The following is a 20,330-nucleotide window of genomic DNA, read 5'->3' as shown; positions in this document are numbered from 1 at the left end:
TCTAAAAGCTATTTAACATACGGTTCGTGTTACTGGGCATCTAGTTGTCTTTATTGCTTGATGTCTCCAGCCGACATCTCTTCCTCCTGCATTATTTTCAGGCACTCAACCAAGAATATTTCGGGTTATTTGGTTAAAAAGTGGCCTGCGCTGAAAGGGATCACGTCGAACTACATTCGCTCATGTTCCCGATAGTCCGCCGGTACTGTGATCCTCAATCACAGACTCACAGAGCATTTTGTGTTCGTAGTTCGTCTAGAGTGGGTGTGAAGTAGAGAAGGTTAGCGTGGCCATAATTGAGTGATTTACGTACCTATTCCTCTAGTCAATTCTTTGAAATTAATTTTTATTTACTTGAGCGATTCACTCTGTGAAACTTGAATATTAAGCTCCTCAAAATTTTGATTAAATTCCATGGTTTGATTGAAAAGCTTTCGATAACCCAGATGTCCAGGCTGTTGCAGACTTGCAGTTTCGTTATTTGAACTTAGTAATAGTTCGTCTGGGTCGAGAACTCGAAAACCACTGCTTGTAGACGAGTTCAGACTTGGTAAACGATTGTTTTTCCTAATTGTTTGTGAATATTTTCAATGCTATAAAGGATGACAGACATGGGCTGCTGTAAATGTTGTTTAACGGTGACTATTCCGACCCCTTCAAGGGCGAGATCTAGGTACCTACAATTCTACATCACAACTTCGCAAGTGACTTTGAAGTGTAGGCAAGGTCATATAGTATACGCCGCGTCAGCCTTTCGTTGTTAAATTCTTGTTCGTTGTTAAATTCTTGTGCTTCAAATGTAAGCCATGTTTTCCCTGCTATCCTAGTCAAATACTAAATTTATCAACTACAATGCGAGTTCAAATTAGGTATACCTCATTTTTTTAATTAATTGTGTGTTACACACCTTTAGTTGACAACGAAATATTACTTGTCTCTGTCTGGGAACTGTGGTATAGATTTCATTGGTTCCCCCGGGCCCTAATCCCTCAACGCTTGCGAGAAAAGCTCGTTTGAACCGGGCTCAGTCCGAACGTTGATTGATTAAGTCGGAATCTCTCGTCAAGTAATAAGAAAATAAAGTTTGGAATTAGTTTCCACCGAAGTTGTTTAAAGTAAATACCGATTCGCGCAATTAACTAGTTGTTTTGTTCGAGTTTCCGTTGCAGGTTGCACCTACCGTAGCGGAGCTCTGCTGGAAGCTTGTACTCGTAGTTCTGAAGTGAACTTAGTATATTCGATTCCATTCTCATGCCATCGTTATTTTATGATCTTTGATCTCTATTTATTAACCATGTTTAATTTGATTTATTCGTCTGTTTCATGCTGGAATTCTACTACTTTCGTTTTATTTTCCAGGCAAATTGAAATCTACACTAAATTCTTTCGGAACTGCAATTGTGAATCTACCTATAATCGCGGCTGATGCAGCGCAAGGAAGAACTACATGTTGCTGACTGCTGAGTGCTGACTCGTCAGTCTTCGCTGATGTGCAGTGTAGAGAACAAGTATCATGTGATAGTCTGCATTCTCCGAAGCGGTAATAGATTAAAAGTTTACCAACATGAGTCAAAGGTGCGTGATTTTACTTTTTGTTCCATTCGGAGGGCATGTTCTAAAGTTCTATCGATTGATGAAAATGAATTAATTTATTGTGAAATATCCTATGGTGCTTAATGAAACATTAGTTTTTTCTTGGTCACCTACGAGGCTACGACCTACGACTAGGCTAGCTACCTAACTAAGTCAGTGGTTACTGGTTAACTATCTATTCGAATACAAATGGCAGAAAAAATCCGATCTAAATAATCATGTGTGCATAAACTTTTATCATAAGGCTTTCACGAGGTCGCTTTTTAATATTATTTAAGATGGGCAAAGAAATAGCGACTAACTTTGTTCGTATACACGTCTGTCGGTCTGTGTTACCCACGACTAGATAAAAATTAATGAAAAGATGAAAGCCTTACCAATCTGTTCTAATTTTTAAGCATAAACTGTGAAGTAACTTTGAGCATAAATTACTTCCTAGTAATTGATTCTGGTCAGTATTACTCATACACAGCTTCAAATAGTGTTAAAGGGGCTGAAGTTTTATTTCTGTTTCAATGGCTAAACTGATAGTCTTTGACCAATCGGTCATGCCCTTGGAATAGTGCAAGTAAACGGTTTTCGACGAATTAGATCAATTAATTCTATCTATGTGTACGAATAGTGGTCGTATACGTAATTTACCATCGACCATGCATGATGTAGGTTCCTCAAATCTTATTCTCATACTTGATTTTATGTAAATTAAACAGTGGCAGTAAATCTTTACTTAGTCTTGCAGTTATCTACATTGTTTTTGCAGTTACAAGTCGCTTTGTGTAACGAACTAAACTATTTAGGTACTGTATGATCACGAAAAATTTCGCGTTTATGACGCAGATTTAAGCGGTTTCCACGTAGTTATGCTGTATATAAGCATACAACTAGTCAGTGATTGCGTTACTTCAATCGTATCGAAGCATCCTGCTTGCGCAGGGTGGAATTAAAACAGTACGGTAGTTGTTCATTTATTAAATGTATTGATCCTGTTGGGTCACATACTAGATAAAAAAATGTCGGCTGAGATATGAAGAGAAGGTCCAATTTAATTTTGTCCAATCTAAAATATTTAACACAAGCCTTGTGTTTCTATGTTACTTAATTACTTTTTTATTACTCCCGCCCCTAATTCCTCAACTGATTGCTGGAAACCCATTCACTTGGACTAACCAGTATGTCCCAGTAAAATTACAGTATTTTGTAATTCGCTAGTTATTTCAAGTTGATTTAAAGTCGGGATCTTGGGATAAGTTATAAAACGTGGTGATTTTCTCTTCTTTTTTCATCAGTTTTTGTCGTTTATTAGTTTTTGCACAAAAATTCTATCGCCGTTGAACTTGAAACTTATTTCGCAAGTGACTCCCAAGTGAGTCGCTACTCGCTAGGAAACTTGAAATAGTTGAAAACGTATGTGTTTACGCGTTTATATAGTTAAAAGTTATATTTTTTGTTTAGCTCAGGCATGGTGGGGTGCCCACAACACCCTGACGCGCTACTCATCGAGGACCACAGAGCTGGCGACCAGATCTGCTCCGAGTGTGGTTTGGTGGTGGGGGACAGGTGGGTGGGTTAGGGTGGTCGGGGAGAGGTGGGTTGGTTAAGGTGGGTGGGTTAGGGTGGTGGGGGACAGGCGAGTCTTGACTGCGCTGGTGCCTAACAGGTTATGTGTGTGTCACAAGTGTCTAATAATATATCTTATTTTGTCTTCTCTGCAGTTTTCGTAGATATATCCACGTGTTGGGGTGGTTAGTATCGAAAACTGATTATTTTCTGTTTTTGGTAAACTGCGTTATTTGGTAACAATTTCGTTTAGTTTAATTATACCTCGTAGTTCATGATTATCGTCCGCAGAGTAATTGATGTTGGGTCCGAGTGGCGCACCTTCAACAACGAGAAGGCGAATGGCGACCCGTCTCGCGTTGGTGGGCCCGAGAACCCACTTCTCAACGGCTCTGACCTCAGCACCATGATTGGTCCCGCCATTAGTGGGTCATCGGGACCCACTAATGAGAGGGACCAGGCCCAACCGAGCCAGTCCATCAACGGCCGTTATCACAACCGCAGAGTTGTGAGTATTTAACTTGAAAGTAATTATACATTCAATTATTAGCAGCAGGTAGTACTTTTTTAATAACTAGATTGATATTTGGTTCGGTTGCCCGGTAAGGAACTTGTTGTGTCTTGAATATTCATTCAATTGTATTAGTTGTCTTAGCGATATAATTTTCACTGCATGGAACGTGCTCAGAACGATAATGAATACTTTATTGAATGAATTGAGTTGGAAAAATAAGCTGAAATCGGAATTGAAAATTAATACTCCTATTTTTGCCGGCGACCCAGCTCAGCAGTTCAGATCGAGCTCTGATTGCAGCCTTCAAAGAAATTTCCCTTATGTCTGAAAAAATCAACCTTAGCAAAGCCATCGTTGATCGAGCAAACTTTCTTTTCAAGCAGGTGTGTACGAAACTCCATTAATATCCACTGCAATGAATAAGCCATGCTAGCCTTATATATCCTTAATTCTTATTATCGAATTCTTTGAATGAGATTAACACGTTTTCAATTTAAATTCAAAACGTGTAAATAATCCTGAGTGCCATGAGAACTCGACTTTTAGTAAAACTTTAGTGTCATTATTCAGTTGATCATTTCACGGGCAGGTGAACGACGGAAAAAATCTGAAAGGCCGCAGCAATGACGCCATAGCATCGGCGTGCCTTTACATCGCCTGCAGGCAGGAAGGAGTACCTAGAACCTTCAAAGTAATTGCCATATCATATTTTCCTAGAACCTAGAACATTCAAAGTAATCTGCCATATCATATTTTCCTAGAACCTAGAACATTCAAAGTAATCTGCTATATCATATTTTCCTAGACACTAGAACTTTCAAAGTAATCTGCCCTAGGTATCATATTTTCCTAGAACCTAGAACATTCAAAGAAATCTGCCAGGCTGTTATTGTACTTTTATATTTTACTACAGACGCTTTCTGCTTCATACTATGAACATATTCATTTCTTATGTCAGTCCTCGTTTGTTTATATCTTGATAGTTGTGCGGTTTTACTTAAAACTTTGTCTGTTGTTCAATTTCTTCATCAAATAGTCATTTGGATTTGAACTCTATTTATGCTATTATTATCACTATTATTATTCTATGAAGCAGTTATCGTGGCGTGTGGTTCAAACGAACTTCGAGAGCACGTTACACTCTATTTGCAACCGAAAAATAAAAACACACGAGAAATTATGAGAACGGATAAAAATGACTGAGCGCTTATTCATGGACTCTACGAAATAGTTTAATCTTTAGGCGTCGACGAAACACCTGTAACAAAGGAGCCAATTTTACGGAAGCCGGCAGACTGTTCCATGTTCTGGCGGCGGCGACCGAAAACGCTCGGTCGCGACGTGTAAATGGAACGACAAGCTCCACTGTTGATGACAAACGTAATCGTATTCTAGAAGGCAGATCCGACACGCGCTGCAGACATTCCTTGAGATAAGGATAAGCCAGACAGTGAAGGCATCGGAACGTCAGAACAGCGAGCTTGAACTGCGTGCCCTGCTGCTTGCGCAGGCAGATAGATCGCGTAATATCGGTGACACATGGTCGAATTTTCGCTTATTGCAAACGAGTCGAGCAGCATTAGGGATTGCAGTTTATTAACTGCCGTGGTCGCAAGTGAATAGTGTGGCATTACAATAGTCCAATCTGGTCAGAACGAGTGCCACCACGAGGGCCTCGAGGACCGGCCTGGAGAGACAGCGGCTGACGCTACGTATTCGTCACAGAGCGCCTTAACTAGCGGTGGTGACTGTGGCAATGTGATTGTTCATAAAAAGTTTAGAGTCCAGAAGAATGCCCGGGTTGCGAACCGAAGACGCAGGCATGACGAAGTCTTTGCCTACGCGAACAGGATTGGACGGAAGCTGATGCTGGCGCCGAGCAGTTGCAAACCAATTAAAGTCGGTTTTCGATGCATTGAGTTGGAGCCCATCCAGTCTGAGACGGCGTCCATGCAGACAGACATCCGGTCCTGCAACGCTGCAGCGTCAGGCGGCACACAGTAACCATACATTTGGATGTCATCGACGATCATAGACGGTTTCAAATTATGTGAATCAATTATGTGCAACACGTTGACAGTATACAACAGGAAGAGGATCGGGTCGAGGACTGATATCTGTGGTTCGCCGCAAGGGACCAACGATAGCGTAGAAGAAGTGTTCCCGCGTCGAACGCACTGGAATCTATTGCTGTGAAAAGAATCGAACCACCGCAGCACTGTGCCGCGCCGGCCGAATGTCACTTCAAGTCGCGCACTGCTCGTAGCAGCTCAAAAGTGGCGTGGTCGACCATGTTACACGCAGACGACAGGTCGAGTAAAGCCAACGCCGCATTGTGAGCGTGGTCTACTGCTCGATGAATACCTGAAAGCACCTTCAGCACAGCGGCTTCCGTCGAATGAAACGGTTTGCAGACTTGGTGGCGAGGCTTGAGCCCTGACTGCTGAAGATGTTTATTTAGCTGTCGGGCCACAACGCGATGCGTTCCAGCAGTTACGGCAAAATCGATAGGTTGGAGATGGTCGATATGATTTAGGATCAGAAGCGCAAAGGTCTGGTTTTTCAATAGAGACGTAATGCAAGCTAATTTAAAGTTTTCTAGAACAACATCGTCTGTGAGGCAGCGGTTGAAAAGTTCGAGCAGAAAAGGTGCTAGGGTTACGACATTACCCATTAGTAACGACGCCTGCAGCGGATCTCTGGCACACTGTCTTGTTAGGCAGCGCGCGCACTGCTGCGATGACATCGTCAGCTGTGGCGCAAGTGAATTCTTGGAGCACGCAGTCAAACGGGTACGGCGCAAATGTTGCCGACGCTCGCACATCCGAAATTTTTATTTCAAAAACCGCATGGAATTCTTTCATGATTACGTCACCCGAAGCATCTGTATGGCCTAATCCCATAAGTTTATGCAACAAACTCCACAGCGCTCGAGGGTCGTTTCGTTGCCATTTTTTTAGATAGAAGAAGGTCGACATAATTGCGCCGGTCATCTCGCTAGGTGGAGGCCACAACAGCAGGATTGCTGTGTATACGTGCGCCCGGCAGACAGTTCGCTGGAGCAGTCGAACCCCTCCTCCTACGAGACCCGACATTCATCGTCAAGCCATGAGTCGGAGACTCATTGGGGTACCCGAACTGTGAGTGCAGGAATGAGGTCATCGAGTGCACAGATCAGCTCGGTGTTGTAGAGTTGCACGAGGTCGTTGACTGATGGTGCCAACCATGAGTCAGGCCAATATAGTCAGTTTTCGCGTAAGATACCGCCGTCGAGACCGCGCCATGGATGGCAGGCACACATGGAACCGTTCACTGAAGTTGTCGATGATCGTATATTGCTATCTCGATGATGGCGATGGGCTGAATTTAAAGGTCAGCACGCGTGATGACAATTTGAAGGTCAGCACGCGTGATGACAGCGTCCAGCAGTCCGCCCATGTCGTGCGTCGACTAGGTCACGTGATAAACCATGCCAAAGGTGGACAACAGGTCGTTCAGCTACGCGTCGAGGGGTCCGTCCAGTCGAACGATCGATTCGCCGGTGATTTTGACATGATCGTGGAAAGTCAAAAGTCTTTGAAGACATCGCTCAATCCGAAGAAAAAATCTCGTGCCACAGCAACCGATCCAGGACGGTAGATGGTGACTGCAACGCACGTAAATGAGGCACAGGTGACCCTAGCACATAGCAGCTCAAAAGTGGTGGGTCGGGCGCTGATGTCAAGAATGGTGCACGCTCCTGCTGACCACGGTAGCTACTCCACCGTAATTCGTCGCCAGGGTGTCGGGTTGCATGCGGGGAGCCGCGCGCTCGACTACCTTGAGTCCTTCAGCGCGAAGGACTGCAAACCGAATAAGCGTCGTGCCGGGTCTCGGTTAGAATAACGACATCAATTGAGCGGAGCGACAAATGAGAAGAAAATCGTCAACCTTGTTATTCAGCGACGGATGTTGAGGCAGCCGATCGATAACCGGCGACACGGCTGCACTTAGTGGCGATAAACACGAACGCTCAGCAGGTTTTTAAACCTACAGGTCGAAATAGGCCGATGCTCAGCTGCAGCATTCGCTGACGTAGGGTTCAGCGCAAATTATTACTAACGTAGCAACAGCCTATTGCCTTTGATAACGAACACACCGTTGTCGGGCACTGCTCGATAGGTGACAGCCGGACGCCTATTTCGACCGGCACGGCATCCACGATAAGACATGCGAGCCGTCGGGGACGTCACTAAGAGTAAATCTACTCTCTCTCGCAGTGACCCAGGTCTACAATCAGCAAATTACAGCATCATAGTAATTTTTTAGAATTGAAAAGCGCCTGTTCAGCTTTTACATTCGCTTTTCCTAGCGATTTCTAAGCCCCCAAGTTGTGGCCTCAAGTTTCGCCCAATAACTACTAAACATTTCGTCTTGCAGGAAATTTGCGCCGTGAGCAAAGTGAGCAAGAAGGAGATTGGGCGTTGCTTCAAGCTCATCCTGAATGCCGTCCAAACCTCTGTAGAACTCATCACCACAGGGGACTTCATGTCGAGGTTCTGTCGACTGCATGTCCATTATTTCTCCATTGCCATCGACTGCATGCCCCTTCATCCTGCTTTTTAGTAGACCTTATTAAATTATTTCTAATTGTTTCTTAGCGAGAATTAAGGTTCCAGTGGCGGTGATCAATTTCACATTTCATTAGAATTTGTCATAAACATTTAAATTTTTTAATGAACATTGTCACTCCGTTTTAGAAACAATGCATGTCCTATAAATTCAAATGAAATGTTAATAATTTGTTCATAGTCTTCAATCATTCTGAATAGAAAATAAGTTACTCACTCGCCAAAGTCTGTGAAGGTATCTTCTTTGGTGACTTGGAACGAGCCACTCTTGTGCATTATAACTGTGATCTATAATAACTTAGTTCTCTAGAAATTGTTAGCGTTGTTTTTGATGAACATAGTAATGTTTCGAAAACTATGCCACGCACTTTTTGGCGTTTAAGATTACAACTATCAAGAAATTGACTTGAAAATAACCGTAAAGTGATGTCTAACTTGAACTCCAGTTTTAGCTGCAGAGTTTAAGAAATATGCTGTTATTAATTGTATCAATATACCGCTAATACTTGTGCTAATATGCAGCTAATAGTTGCGCCAATATGCTGCTCATATTTGCGCCAATATGCTGCTCATATTTGCGCCAATATGCTGCTCATATTTGCGCCAATATGCTGCTATTATAGTAGCAATATGCTGATGCTTTACAGGTGCTGAAGGCAGCTACGTGTATCGCTAAGCGAGCTGTAGACGGCGACCTTGTAGCTGGTCGCTCTCCGATATCTGTGGCTGCTGCGGCCATATACATGGCGTCTCAGGTGGGTCGTCAGCCGCTTCTCATATATGGCAAATCTTTGTCTATAACTAAAAATAAATTATTACTGGCCTTCGAATTATGTCTAAATACCCCTCAATACCTTTGAGTTTTTTTTTCATTTCCCAATGTAATTTAATATCAAACGCGCCCTGTTTGAGAGTTGACCGTCGGAAAATGCCTTTCTATTATTGTCTGCTGTTATTTAAATTAAAATGGCGACTGAGCTTTATAGCGATCGCGTTCCCAACCCTTTCTTTGATTCTCGAACACTTTGCTCCCGAGCGAATTTAATTCAATTAGTTAATGGGACAATTGTTCTCAATCATACTTTGGTGCATCCCTGGATTTTTCGCTATAATTACTAGCCTCAAGTCTCAACAGAGGTAATAACGCCAAATAGTTCTTACTACTTAGATCCCTTTAATGTGCTGTGGGATCGATCACTCACGGAGACAATTTTTTCAGGCTTCGGCGGACAAGAAAACCCAAAAGGAGATCGGCGACATCGCTGGCGTGGCCGAAGTGACCATCCGCCAGTCCTACAAACTCATGTACCCCAGAGCCCAGGATCTCTTTCCTGAAGGTTTTGAGTTTTTCACTCCTGTAGAGCTGTTGCCGCAATTGTAAGTCAAGGGCCATGTTCCGTATGTATATCTGTTGGCTCTTCTTGGGACCCTGTTAGTAGATTATTGTATTTAGCTCACTCTGGTTAGTTTAACCCTTGTTTGTCAGGCTTGTGACTGGTTAGCGGGTCTTCAGATGCGAAAAACGTAGTAAAAAATTTATGTATTCTAAAAGTGAGATTTATATATAGTTTCAAGGTATAAATTTGCGTTTTGGCGTCTCTCATTATTTCGACTTATTATCATTAATATAAATGGAATATGCGGAAAATAGAAAAATTTTTATTGACGCCTTGATATTCTTCTGTATATCCAATGGAGCATTGATCACCCTCCTCCCCCGTGGGACGACATATCGCACCCCTGCATGTTCCCCTCATTTTAACCTACCCACCGAGCCATATTGTGGTAAGATAAAGGGTCGCGTTACTCCTACTTATGGTTCGCCTCTCCTACATGTGTGGCAGTTAAGTTCCTATTTTACTATAGTTCACAGATGAACATATAAAATATGAAGTTCATATGTTCCTCTCCTCCATGTGTGGCAGGCTTCCTCCCACTGCGCATAATACAGAATTGTGAAATACTTAGGCAGATTCTATTCATTTATTATACCTGGTAGTTTTTATTTTCTTTGAATACCGTACTAAAATTTTCGATTTTATAAGTGATGTTATAATATCAAGATTTTTAATGAAGGTTTTTAGCTTTCCAACATTATGATTTATGTGCATGAAAACGTCGGTATTTCTTCACAAGGCTCTTAATATGAAATTGTTAGGGTATTTTTTTGCATGTATGTAATATTTGGTATATTACAATTTAGTAAGGTTTAAATACTTTGTAGTCGGGTGGTCTTTGCTTGTGCTCAGCGTCATTTCACAGTATGAACTTGAGAATTTTAAGACTTAACTGGCAAAATTTTGATAAAGAGGAAGTAAAGTATCGTACTTATATATGCTTGAAGGTTTTAATTTTTACTGCTCAGATAATGTTAGCCTTTTGTTTTTATTTGAATAATTTATATCTTATGATGATTGATCCCCGGACATATAGCAGATGTTCAATATTCGCCCGAGAATAATTGTTGATATGCTTTGATTTTTTTTGTCTAAATCACTTTGTCTAATTCGATCAAGTTCATCGACAAAGATCATCTTCACAGGTTACTTAATTTTGTGGGTGCTTGAGACAATATGTTAACCTAACCTGGAAGCGATGTGTTGAGACTGTAGAGCCTTTTCCTCCCTTCCACCATCAGCAATTTGAATGCAATACCACAAGCTTCACGTATCGTTCTTCTCGTGCATTATTAATAGCTTAATATATAGTCGTAATATATACTTCATGCATTATATGGACATAGCTTTCTTGATTGCCATGAACATTGAGTGTAGGTTATAAAGTTCTAATTGATATGTACATACCGTACTCCATTCCACATATCAGGCATCGCTTTCTCAAGTCTCATCCAGCACGTAAAAGCATAATGAATACCCGTATCCTGTCGTTGTTCTACAGCAGGAGCACGCAATGGCCCTCGTGCCCGTTGAGGCGCCCTTTACGCTTATGCTCGTACCCGAATTGCCAGCACCTTGCCAATTCCTCGTCCAGCTACGAAAGTCTCCCATGGAATTCCCCCTGATATTTTCTTTGGCTTCCTCGTTGATTAGAAAACTTTGTGCTTCTCAAAACAGCAATTGCTTTGAAGATTTAATCGCTCAGTAAGCGGGAAAAAACGGAAAGGAAGGTCACGTAAGACGTCAATATGTCGCTGTGTGTAACTGGACAAAATATTTCGGTGACTCCTTTTATTGTCGTTACTGCATTGATTCTTTTGTTGTACTTTCATTGAAAGTTCGTTCGTTCCTTCAAAATATGGAGGCTGTCTTAATTCAAAAAGGTTGGCTTATGTTCCACATGATATCTTTGAGGGTTTATTGTGGTCGCCATTTTTCACCACTCTTCATACCTTAATTTATCATCACTGGTATTATTGTCTACATAAAATGATGTCAACAATCGTATATTGTTGCAGTTTTCCTGCATCATGAGTGAAACCCCAAACAATCTAATAAATTTCAAGTCTTGAAGTAAGTCTCAAGCCATTTATGACTTTGGTTTTAAGTAATTAAAAGTTGATTGGGTGTGTTTCTCATCTTTTTTTGCAAGTATAAATGAGTTAAAATCTTATTTCATTCTCCTCATAACTGATTTAGATCCTCATTTGTAATTTATGCTTATTGGGTGCGAAGAAAATATTTGTTATTCAACTTGAGTCATTCATATTTAATAAATAGCCCAAGCTAGGGAATCGACCGACTATTGTCAGCGAAGGAACCGTTCAATATGTTCTTGCGTGAAAATATTGAAGTTGTGTACATTTTATTCATTTAACTCGAACAGCTAATGGATGAATTTTTTTCGACGTCTTGAACCAGTTTACGAACCTAGTTTGAAATTCGTCTGGTTTCTGCATACAAGAATGAAACCAAGTGGAAGAAATGTATTGAAGAAAGTAACTTCATCACATACCACATGTAGCAAAATCAATTAGTTTTACATATAACGGTTGAAATATAGCTAATGGTTGCTTACGTACCACCACTGGATGTAATTGATGCAAGTAGTCAGAATGGGGATTCTCAAGTTTAATCTTAGTGTGAAATGCATTGAACGATACAAAATTTGGCCAAGACGCGACCAACGGGTTGCAATTGCTTTGCTTCGATCTGAAGTACAAAATGTTAAAGTATTTAATTACAGCATGAAGTCTCACCGACACCGTACCAACGTCTCCACGCCATACCACACTTGACGGGTCCTAAAATGATGAGTGGAAGCAGCGCAACGAAGAAAGCTAGATAGGCTGAAGAGCCGCGGTTGCAGCACGCGTAGATTTGTTGCAATTTACATTGGGACCTGTATTATCCCGCCTAAGGTTCGGAGTATATATACACAATAATTTCATACGTAAAATTATTCTGTACAATAAATATACCTGTGATGGAAGTTCCATGTACACTGAAGCATTACGTGTTACTGAAATTGGTCTGTGAGGAGCTGGGAAGCTCACCCAGCGACAAGATAACCAGTAAAACAATTCAACGACTCGTCAGTAGCTTATTGGAAGGTCAAACACTAATGATCGAGACCAAAACACTATGAAGAGGTCAGTACAGACACGCTAATGCTAACACGAAATCGAGGCCACTCTGCAACGCAGATGCGAGCCAGTGTGGCGGCCTTCACGTATGACACGGCCAAAACAAAACTCTGAAGACCATAACATTACATAGCAAAGGAAAGTAATGCGGTCTACGAAATTTACAAAACTCGCGGTTCCTAAAATGATAGTGATTCGTCACCAGCTTTTAACACTTCCCATCACAGCACTACGAACAAGAAGCATTTCCTTCCTTTTTTTAATGATGCGTCTTGAGATGAGCAGTGCTACGCCAATTGTGGCTATCACCAACACAATCAGACCCAGCACTCCAAAAACCATCAGCGTAATATCAACCCCACCAACATCGTCGTTATCTTTTACTGAATTATTACCTCCTCCAGTTGATCCATCAAATTCTTCAAAGGTGATTTGATCTTGCTCGGGATCAAAACCAAAGTCCCGACTAACATTGCGTGGCAAGAGGTTGATCACCTTAGTGTTTACACTATTTGAATTGATGGTGCGAGAGTTTATGACTTCACAGTTGATGAGATTAACATTTTGCAATGTGCTGTTGATGAGTGTAGAGTTTTGTACGACTGAATTGAGTACTATTGAGTTATCAACTGCTGTGTTGACGAGCGCACTGTTGTTGATATAAGATATACTGATGGACGAGTCATAGACCGTCGAGTTGAGCATGATTTTGTGCATTATAGTTCTGTTCTTGACGACTTCATTGACGATCGCCTTCAATGGGTACACATCTGGAGAGGATGGAGGAGTTTCCCCTTCGTCAGAAGAAGGTAAATCCTCCCCAGGAGGCTGGGCGTCCACTCCTACCCCGGGAATGAAAACGGGCTTCTTGGAGGGCGGGGATGCGTCGTTGCCTTCATTCCCAGCCACGGAGGATTCTGCCAAAGCATGAGTTCGAATAAAGAAAATTACTTGGAACTTTATGCTAGTGAATTTAAATATTGGTAATAGTCTGAAATTCCTACACGAAGTGAAGAATAAATAACTAAGAAGAGGAAATGCGCATCTGAAAAAATAACGGCACTCTCATCGTTATAAGCCTGGTTGAATAAGTAATTTATTCTCATGTCAGGGGAATTTTATTCTCACGGAAAAACCGCTTGCCAGCCGATCTAATGTTATGTTATTAGCGATATCACTGGCTGGGCGTCGATCACAAAGGTATTAACTTCCCATTATTTGGGCTGGCTACTGCTTACCTTCGCAAGACTTGTTGCCCACAAACGTTACGGGTCCCTGCAGTTTGATCCTGACTTCAAGGAACTGGTACTGGTCGGAGCGACGGGGCTTGGAGCTTCGGAACTCACATTCTTGCTTGTCAATTAACACTTTCAGACGGTGCTGCACAACAAAGGTTCAATGAGGAAATGACGAAATTTATTGTGTTACATGACGAGTTTTCAACATTAATTCGATTATTTCAAGAAATAGGTACTTTATGAGACAATAGTCACTATAAACATGAAATAGATTTCAACCCGCGAACTAACTACCAAGAAGTTGGTGCTTCCTTCTCCCTCAGACAAATTTCCTCACTCAACGGACATGATTTCTGAAGAGTGCATAACGAACCTCGTTCTCCTCTATGACGTGCTTGAAGTGCAAGGTGTGCATACCGCGACGAAGAAGTTGCTTCTCCACGACCACTTCTCCACCGTCGTACTGCAAGTCGTGGGAAGAAGTGACGACCATCAAGGAAATTTTCACCATTGGACGAGTGAGCTGCACAACGCGATGAGATTGCTCCGGAGCTGTGGGTCTTAGTAAAGGATATTGCTGATCACCTTTGGAACGGACTTGACGTGAGCCATGGTTAGTCGGCGTCGATGAAGAGAACTCTTCTCTTGAAGCGACATGGTGCTGATGAAGTGCATATGATTTTCGTTCAGGTGGTCGATCAAATATTTCATCTTGCTGGATTATAGGAGCATTGAAAGGGTATGTGAGACCTGCTAATGATCCATTATATTCATTTTCATTGTTTTGATAAACAGAAAGATTCAGGCTCACATTACGCATGTATCTAATAGGTTCACCAAGTTCACGATGATGAACATAATTTTGGTCTCCCGTAAAATCAGATAGGTTTCGATTAGTTCCCTGTAAGATTTGAGTCTTACGCTTATCATCTTCACTGACAGCCGCGGCTAATTTTCGCGTTACACTCTTAGGGCGATTGGAAGGATCGCTGACGCCTCTACGACGGTTTCTGTGATGAGATTCATCCAAGTTGAACGAACCGCGTTTGGAGACGAGAAGGCATACCAACCCCTCCGTGTTGGCCGACCGCCTAACCACAGTCGGGATCACATTCTTGGACGCATCTGAAAAGAGGAAAATTCGTTAATGGACTAAAATCATAATGAAAAAAAGGCACTGGGCGTCGACCAGCATCGTTTTTCATGAAACAGATAAGATTGAGCTTAAATAAGTACACCAGGCTATTTTTTTATTTCTCCATGAGCCTATTTGAGCTAAAAAGTGATTGATCCAGCTTCAATTAATTACAAATTCCGCATTGAAAACATTAATCAAATGCTTGATTTTAATATTATCAAAAGAAAATGCACCGGCCAACTGGAACTTTTAGCAAGGAGTAGACTAAATCCACATGTCAACAGTGTAATTAATATCGTGGAACTCAGAGATGCAAGTTAGATATCGACAAGTAGGCTAAGTACAGGAATCGAGCTCCATAATTGCAGCCCCGAGGAATATATAGGGCAGTGGTGTGCCGCGCTCTTAGGCACCATAGCACCGACGGGAGTATGAGCTATTATTTACATTGGACCGACCACACCCCCAGCGAAATGAGAGAGTGTTTCTCTCTGCATGAGTGATTGCGGGTTTACGGAGCTGATAAAATTGAATGCTCAGAATAAAGTTCACAAAGGTTGAAAAATTGATTTATCACGGACTTCACTGCGCGTTCACGAATAAATCCCAATTTGACAATAATTGAGTGGACGACCAAGTATTCGGAAATGGAGAATCTAATTTTTTATTAATGATTGGTACTCGATATTCTACCTGAAAGTCAAGATTTTTCCTTGAAACGCATTACAAAAAACGATATTTTTGCCTATTAACGCGATACGATGTTAACTTAAAAAATTCAATGAACTTCTAGTCAAGTTGTAAAAAACATAAATTATACGCATACTGCGAAGTTTTAAAAGCTTAATATATGTACCAAACTCTTATATTTTAGGCTTATCTGTCAAAACGTAACCACGCGAGGCTGGGCAGAAGCAGTCGTCATAGACTATACAAGATATTTTAGGCGTCGCACCCACACGCGCAGGAAACAAAAACGTAGAAGGGCAGTAAAAAAAAATTCACAAGATCCCATTTCAAATTTTTAAACAATTTGTCTTCGACAAAAAATAAAAAAAAAGACACATGTGAGCTTGTAAAAAAATGGCACACAGGAAGTGATTATGAAAAATAATGAAGTTTTTCCTTGTCCAACAATTCTGGGCAACAAAACAAATGACATTTTATGAACCTAAATTATTTATATCGAAGATACACAAATTCAAAAAATTATAAATATCTATTGTTTTTCTTTGACTTCCCATACTTTGGTTTGCTGTAATAAAATAAACAACTTTAATGAATTTACATTATTACAGCGCCTCGCATGCCTTAGCAATATCTCAAGCTCCAACGTGGCCCAGAGTTAAACAATGCTCCTTGTTCATTCGAAAGACATCAAACGTGAACTGGTCTCTGAATAAAACCTAACACTTCATTCCGTAGTCTTGATTATACGTAACATTATACTCCAACGCGCTCGCTGTGAACACATGAAAGTGTCCGCACTACTGACATCCTAGATCGTAGCAAGTGAATTAAATGAATTGCCAACAACCGGTTCTGTAGATGAGCACATGGCTTCACATCTCCATAACTCGAGCCTCCATGTTGATGAGCACATAGCATCATAACTCGAGCCTTCATGTTGAGCTTGTTAATTCTTGTCTCAGTCGAGCATAAGTCCATAACTTCATTTAACTTTAATGTGTGCGCAGGAGTACTTCACATCCAATCAACGGATATTGCTGAACAGAGTGGAGCAATTATAGGAGCCATGAACCCAGAAATTTCTGATGAATCATAAATAATTAACCAATCAACATCCAAGCTGTAAATTAAACAAGGCAATTGCAATCAGAATACGTACAATTATTGTAGGTCTTTCGATCATGGAATCTTACTTTAGGGAGCCTCGCACTAAGATGCATCTTGCCTCAAACAACTAAACGTTATTTCCATCGTAATTGCAGATTCTAAATTAACATTTTACTCTAAATTAACTCAACGCAAAGGGCAGAATTCACCAGAGATCTTTCGGCCTATGATAACACGTACCTAATTTGAAATTGAGATCTTAATCGATTTTGACTGGAAAGACTATTAACGACCAAACAAATAATGCCAAGAATGTCTTGCCGTTTAAATAGAAACTTTAACGCCAAAAATATGACTCATGAACTTGTTAAGACCAAAACCTTCGTCAGAAAAAAAGAGGTACGAAGAGAGACTTAGTCATTATTAAAAAAGAAGAAGCGTCCTGAGACTGCTGCCAGATATCCGAGAGGTGAACAGCTCAGGCAACCACAGGAACGTTTCGAGAAGCAGCACTCGAAGTTATCTGAAGGCAGTCAACTCAAGACCGTTTATTTATAAATACTTCAAGTGAAGGAAGAAGAGCGTTACTAAGCTCAATGCAATTAATCTTCACATAGTTTCCATGGCTGCCGATTAGCTCAAGTGTATTCGTAATCAGTTCATAGTTATGAATCAGACACGATTATTCTTTTATGAAAGTTATTGATATCACATTAGGAAATAATTTAAATGCTTTTAGGCTTGAACATGAGTGTGACGTCACTAACGAGGCCACGGCGCAAGTGGCGGGCATAACAGGAAAGACGTTCTATTTATATTACGCCTCAGTCAATATATACCTATATGTATTGTGTAAACATTTAAACCGGGAATCCTAGAAAAGCCAACAAACAAATACACGCGAGTACCCACGCTAAGAAGTGCCCGAATTTAGTTAATAATGGTACAAAAAAATCGTACTTGTTATATTTTTATGTGTGAATAAAAATGGGCGCGAAGATGATACACGCCTATATTTAGTGTGAAGCTGTGGGCTCTTGTAACTTCGTAAGAAGCAAAATGCCGAGGTCACGTTTAGTCTCAGGCAATTAATGCACCTTTGCGTCATTACAATTCGATTGATCTTTACTTTTGTCATATCAAGAACTTGAATCTACTTCAATAAATGAAATTGAAATTCCACATGTGATGCAATTAAACTGTTGCTCTCGCGAAAGATTCGTATTATCAAAGGAAAACATGTTTCATCTAATTGTTAATTAAATCCGATGCGTTTCGTTGATCGTTTGTAATTTATTCGTTAGTAATATTATTACCACAATTGGTATATATACTTCTGTATGGCAAGTCGGTATGGTTAAGTAAGAAGAGATGAATAAATAAATTAAATATGGTGCTTTGAATAAAACTTTAAAAATATAAACTACGGAACTACGTTTCCGATGTTGATTCTGAATAACGTGTCAAATACGTTAATTAAACGACTTTCACATTAAAAATCTTGCAATTTTAAAGAATATGAGATGTGCCATATTTACTCGGCGTCCGCGCCTCAAAATGACCTTGCGCCACAGAAAGGTCACTGGATGAGTAACACGTAAAAAGTAGAGCTCAGACGGAAGATGCACTAGACAAAAAATTACTTTAAATTCATTGGGTCAGGGTTAGAGAATATTAGAGTAATAAAGACATAAGGAAATATTCGATAAATTTTAAACAACAATATCGCTTTTAAAATTAAAATATTAACAAAAATCAGGCTTGCATAACGGTTGACCTGGCTACAATTTTATGCATATATAAAAGGCTCTAGCAAACGAATTAGGAATAATAGTGGTTTGGTAGAAGTTGAAATTTTTACGTTCAGGCTGTAAAATAATAAATCTGATGCGTCGTCTGCCACATCTTATCTGAATGACGATCGTGATATGCTGCTTCTTGCTTAGGAAATCTCATCCTGTCTCAAATATGCGGCTGCTGCATGATAGAAAATACAGAAGTTTCGAGTACCTATGAAGAACTAATACATCGAAACATTCAACATATTTTGAAATAGGAGTCACCTCTTAGAAGTACCCATAATTTTAAAAGCAAAGTTGAACTCTCATTTAATAAGACCGTCAAGTAATGTCAATTAATTAATTTAAACCGTCAAATGAGGACTAACTGATCAATTTCCGGCCAACTATAGGTCGCAGTGACTGGTAAAGCGTTTTCAACTCAAAGACAAAGACTGTTCTTAAGTTTCTGGCATTGCCTGAGGCGCGGCGACTAATAACGATGTCCACGTAAGAAACTAAGCTCGTCCCCGCACCGGATATTGCGCGTCATAGACGCTCGGGCAAGCGAGGTACGGAGGTACTAACTACAGTAAATAACAGTGTTAGAATAATGTGATGTGAGCGTCAACAAACTACAGTCAAGTGACCTGATACAAAAGTTGGCACTGCACTCTGCGCTTATGTCGAAGGCCTACAATAGAAACTATATTTTAAGCATAAACGATACGTATGTGGATAAGAACTTTCTAGCAAGTGCTTAATAACAGCATCAACAAGACAAAAACTACGTACGATGTACCTTAGGTAAGCCTTCAGGCTTCAGCCTTGGCCTTTGGTGAACCTAGAACTTAGGTACTTAGAAGTTATATTGACCCAAGCAATGAATTAGTAGATAAGTATCTTACAAAATAATTGGAAAGATAGAATCAGGAAACAAAATCGATGATAATGAGGTTCCCACCAGCGTCTGATTCCCTGACGAGCAAAATGAAGACGAAGTACAAACATTCTTTCAACTTCATTGCGGTAGTGAACTTCCCCGTCTTCACGTAGTCAGCCGGACTCAGCCCATCCTACCTATACGAGTCGTAGATCTCGGCATCTAGCAAATCAATAATCACAGTATTTACCACATCAATGTTTCGATCACTACATTTCCTCTATCTCTAGATAGAATAGTTTACATCCTATGTATCTTGAAAGTGATGAACTAATATCCTTCCGTCCGCCACTTGGATTCCCGCTGTTTACTACAAACAGACTAAGCTAACTGTTAGGAACATCGATCTCGACACAGCGGCGCAACCTATCAGGATGCGAGCCAGAAGTCAACTGATGACTAACTAACCTAACACTGCCACGCTGCAAAGGGTTACTCTGCATAGGGCTTTAGACGATTATAAGCAAAGATCTGAAAAAACTAGTATTTTCTAGTGCATATTAATTAAAAAATGCATAAGTAATATTCTTTAATAATGGAAGTAATCAACGTACCATTGGCTTGTCAAATCAGTGAGACAGAAGAAAAACGCGATGCTTCGATTCGCTGGTGTATGTTC

At 40.7% G+C, this 20,330-nt stretch overlaps 2 protein-coding genes across 2 annotated transcripts; one reads left to right on the top strand and one right to left on the bottom strand.

Annotated features, from left to right (window-relative positions):
* Window positions 1-211: 211 nt before the first annotated feature.
* On the top strand, window positions 212-9,655 carry LOC108665782 (transcription initiation factor IIB). Its single transcript, XM_018152581.2, has 9 exons — window positions 212-280; window positions 1,360-1,575; window positions 3,046-3,150; window positions 3,442-3,658; window positions 3,934-4,047; window positions 4,254-4,355; window positions 8,084-8,215; window positions 8,901-9,029; window positions 9,494-9,655. The coding sequence occupies exons 2-9, from the start codon at window positions 1,565-1,567 to the stop codon at window positions 9,653-9,655; spliced, it is 972 nt and encodes a 323-aa protein (XP_018008070.1). The 5' UTR covers window positions 212-280; window positions 1,360-1,564.
* Window positions 9,656-12,137: 2,482 nt separating this feature from the next.
* Window positions 12,138-20,093, bottom strand: LOC108665781. Its single transcript, XM_018152579.2, has 4 exons — window positions 19,733-20,093; window positions 14,429-15,180; window positions 14,056-14,197; window positions 12,138-13,734 (listed from the first exon to the last, which is right to left on the bottom strand). The coding sequence occupies exons 1-4, from the start codon at window positions 19,791-19,793 to the stop codon at window positions 13,016-13,018; spliced, it is 1,674 nt and encodes a 557-aa protein (XP_018008068.1). The 5' UTR covers window positions 19,794-20,093; the 3' UTR covers window positions 12,138-13,015.
* Between the last annotated feature and the right edge of the window lie 237 nt (window positions 20,094-20,330).

Source organism: Hyalella azteca, unplaced genomic scaffold (genome assembly GCF_000764305.2).
Source record: "Hyalella azteca isolate HAZT.00-mixed unplaced genomic scaffold, Hazt_2.0.2 contig7076, whole genome shotgun sequence".
NCBI lineage: Eukaryota > Metazoa > Arthropoda > Malacostraca > Amphipoda > Hyalellidae > Hyalella > Hyalella azteca.
The sequence above is the reverse complement of the archived record's forward strand: the minus strand, read 5'-3'. Positions and strand labels throughout refer to the sequence as shown.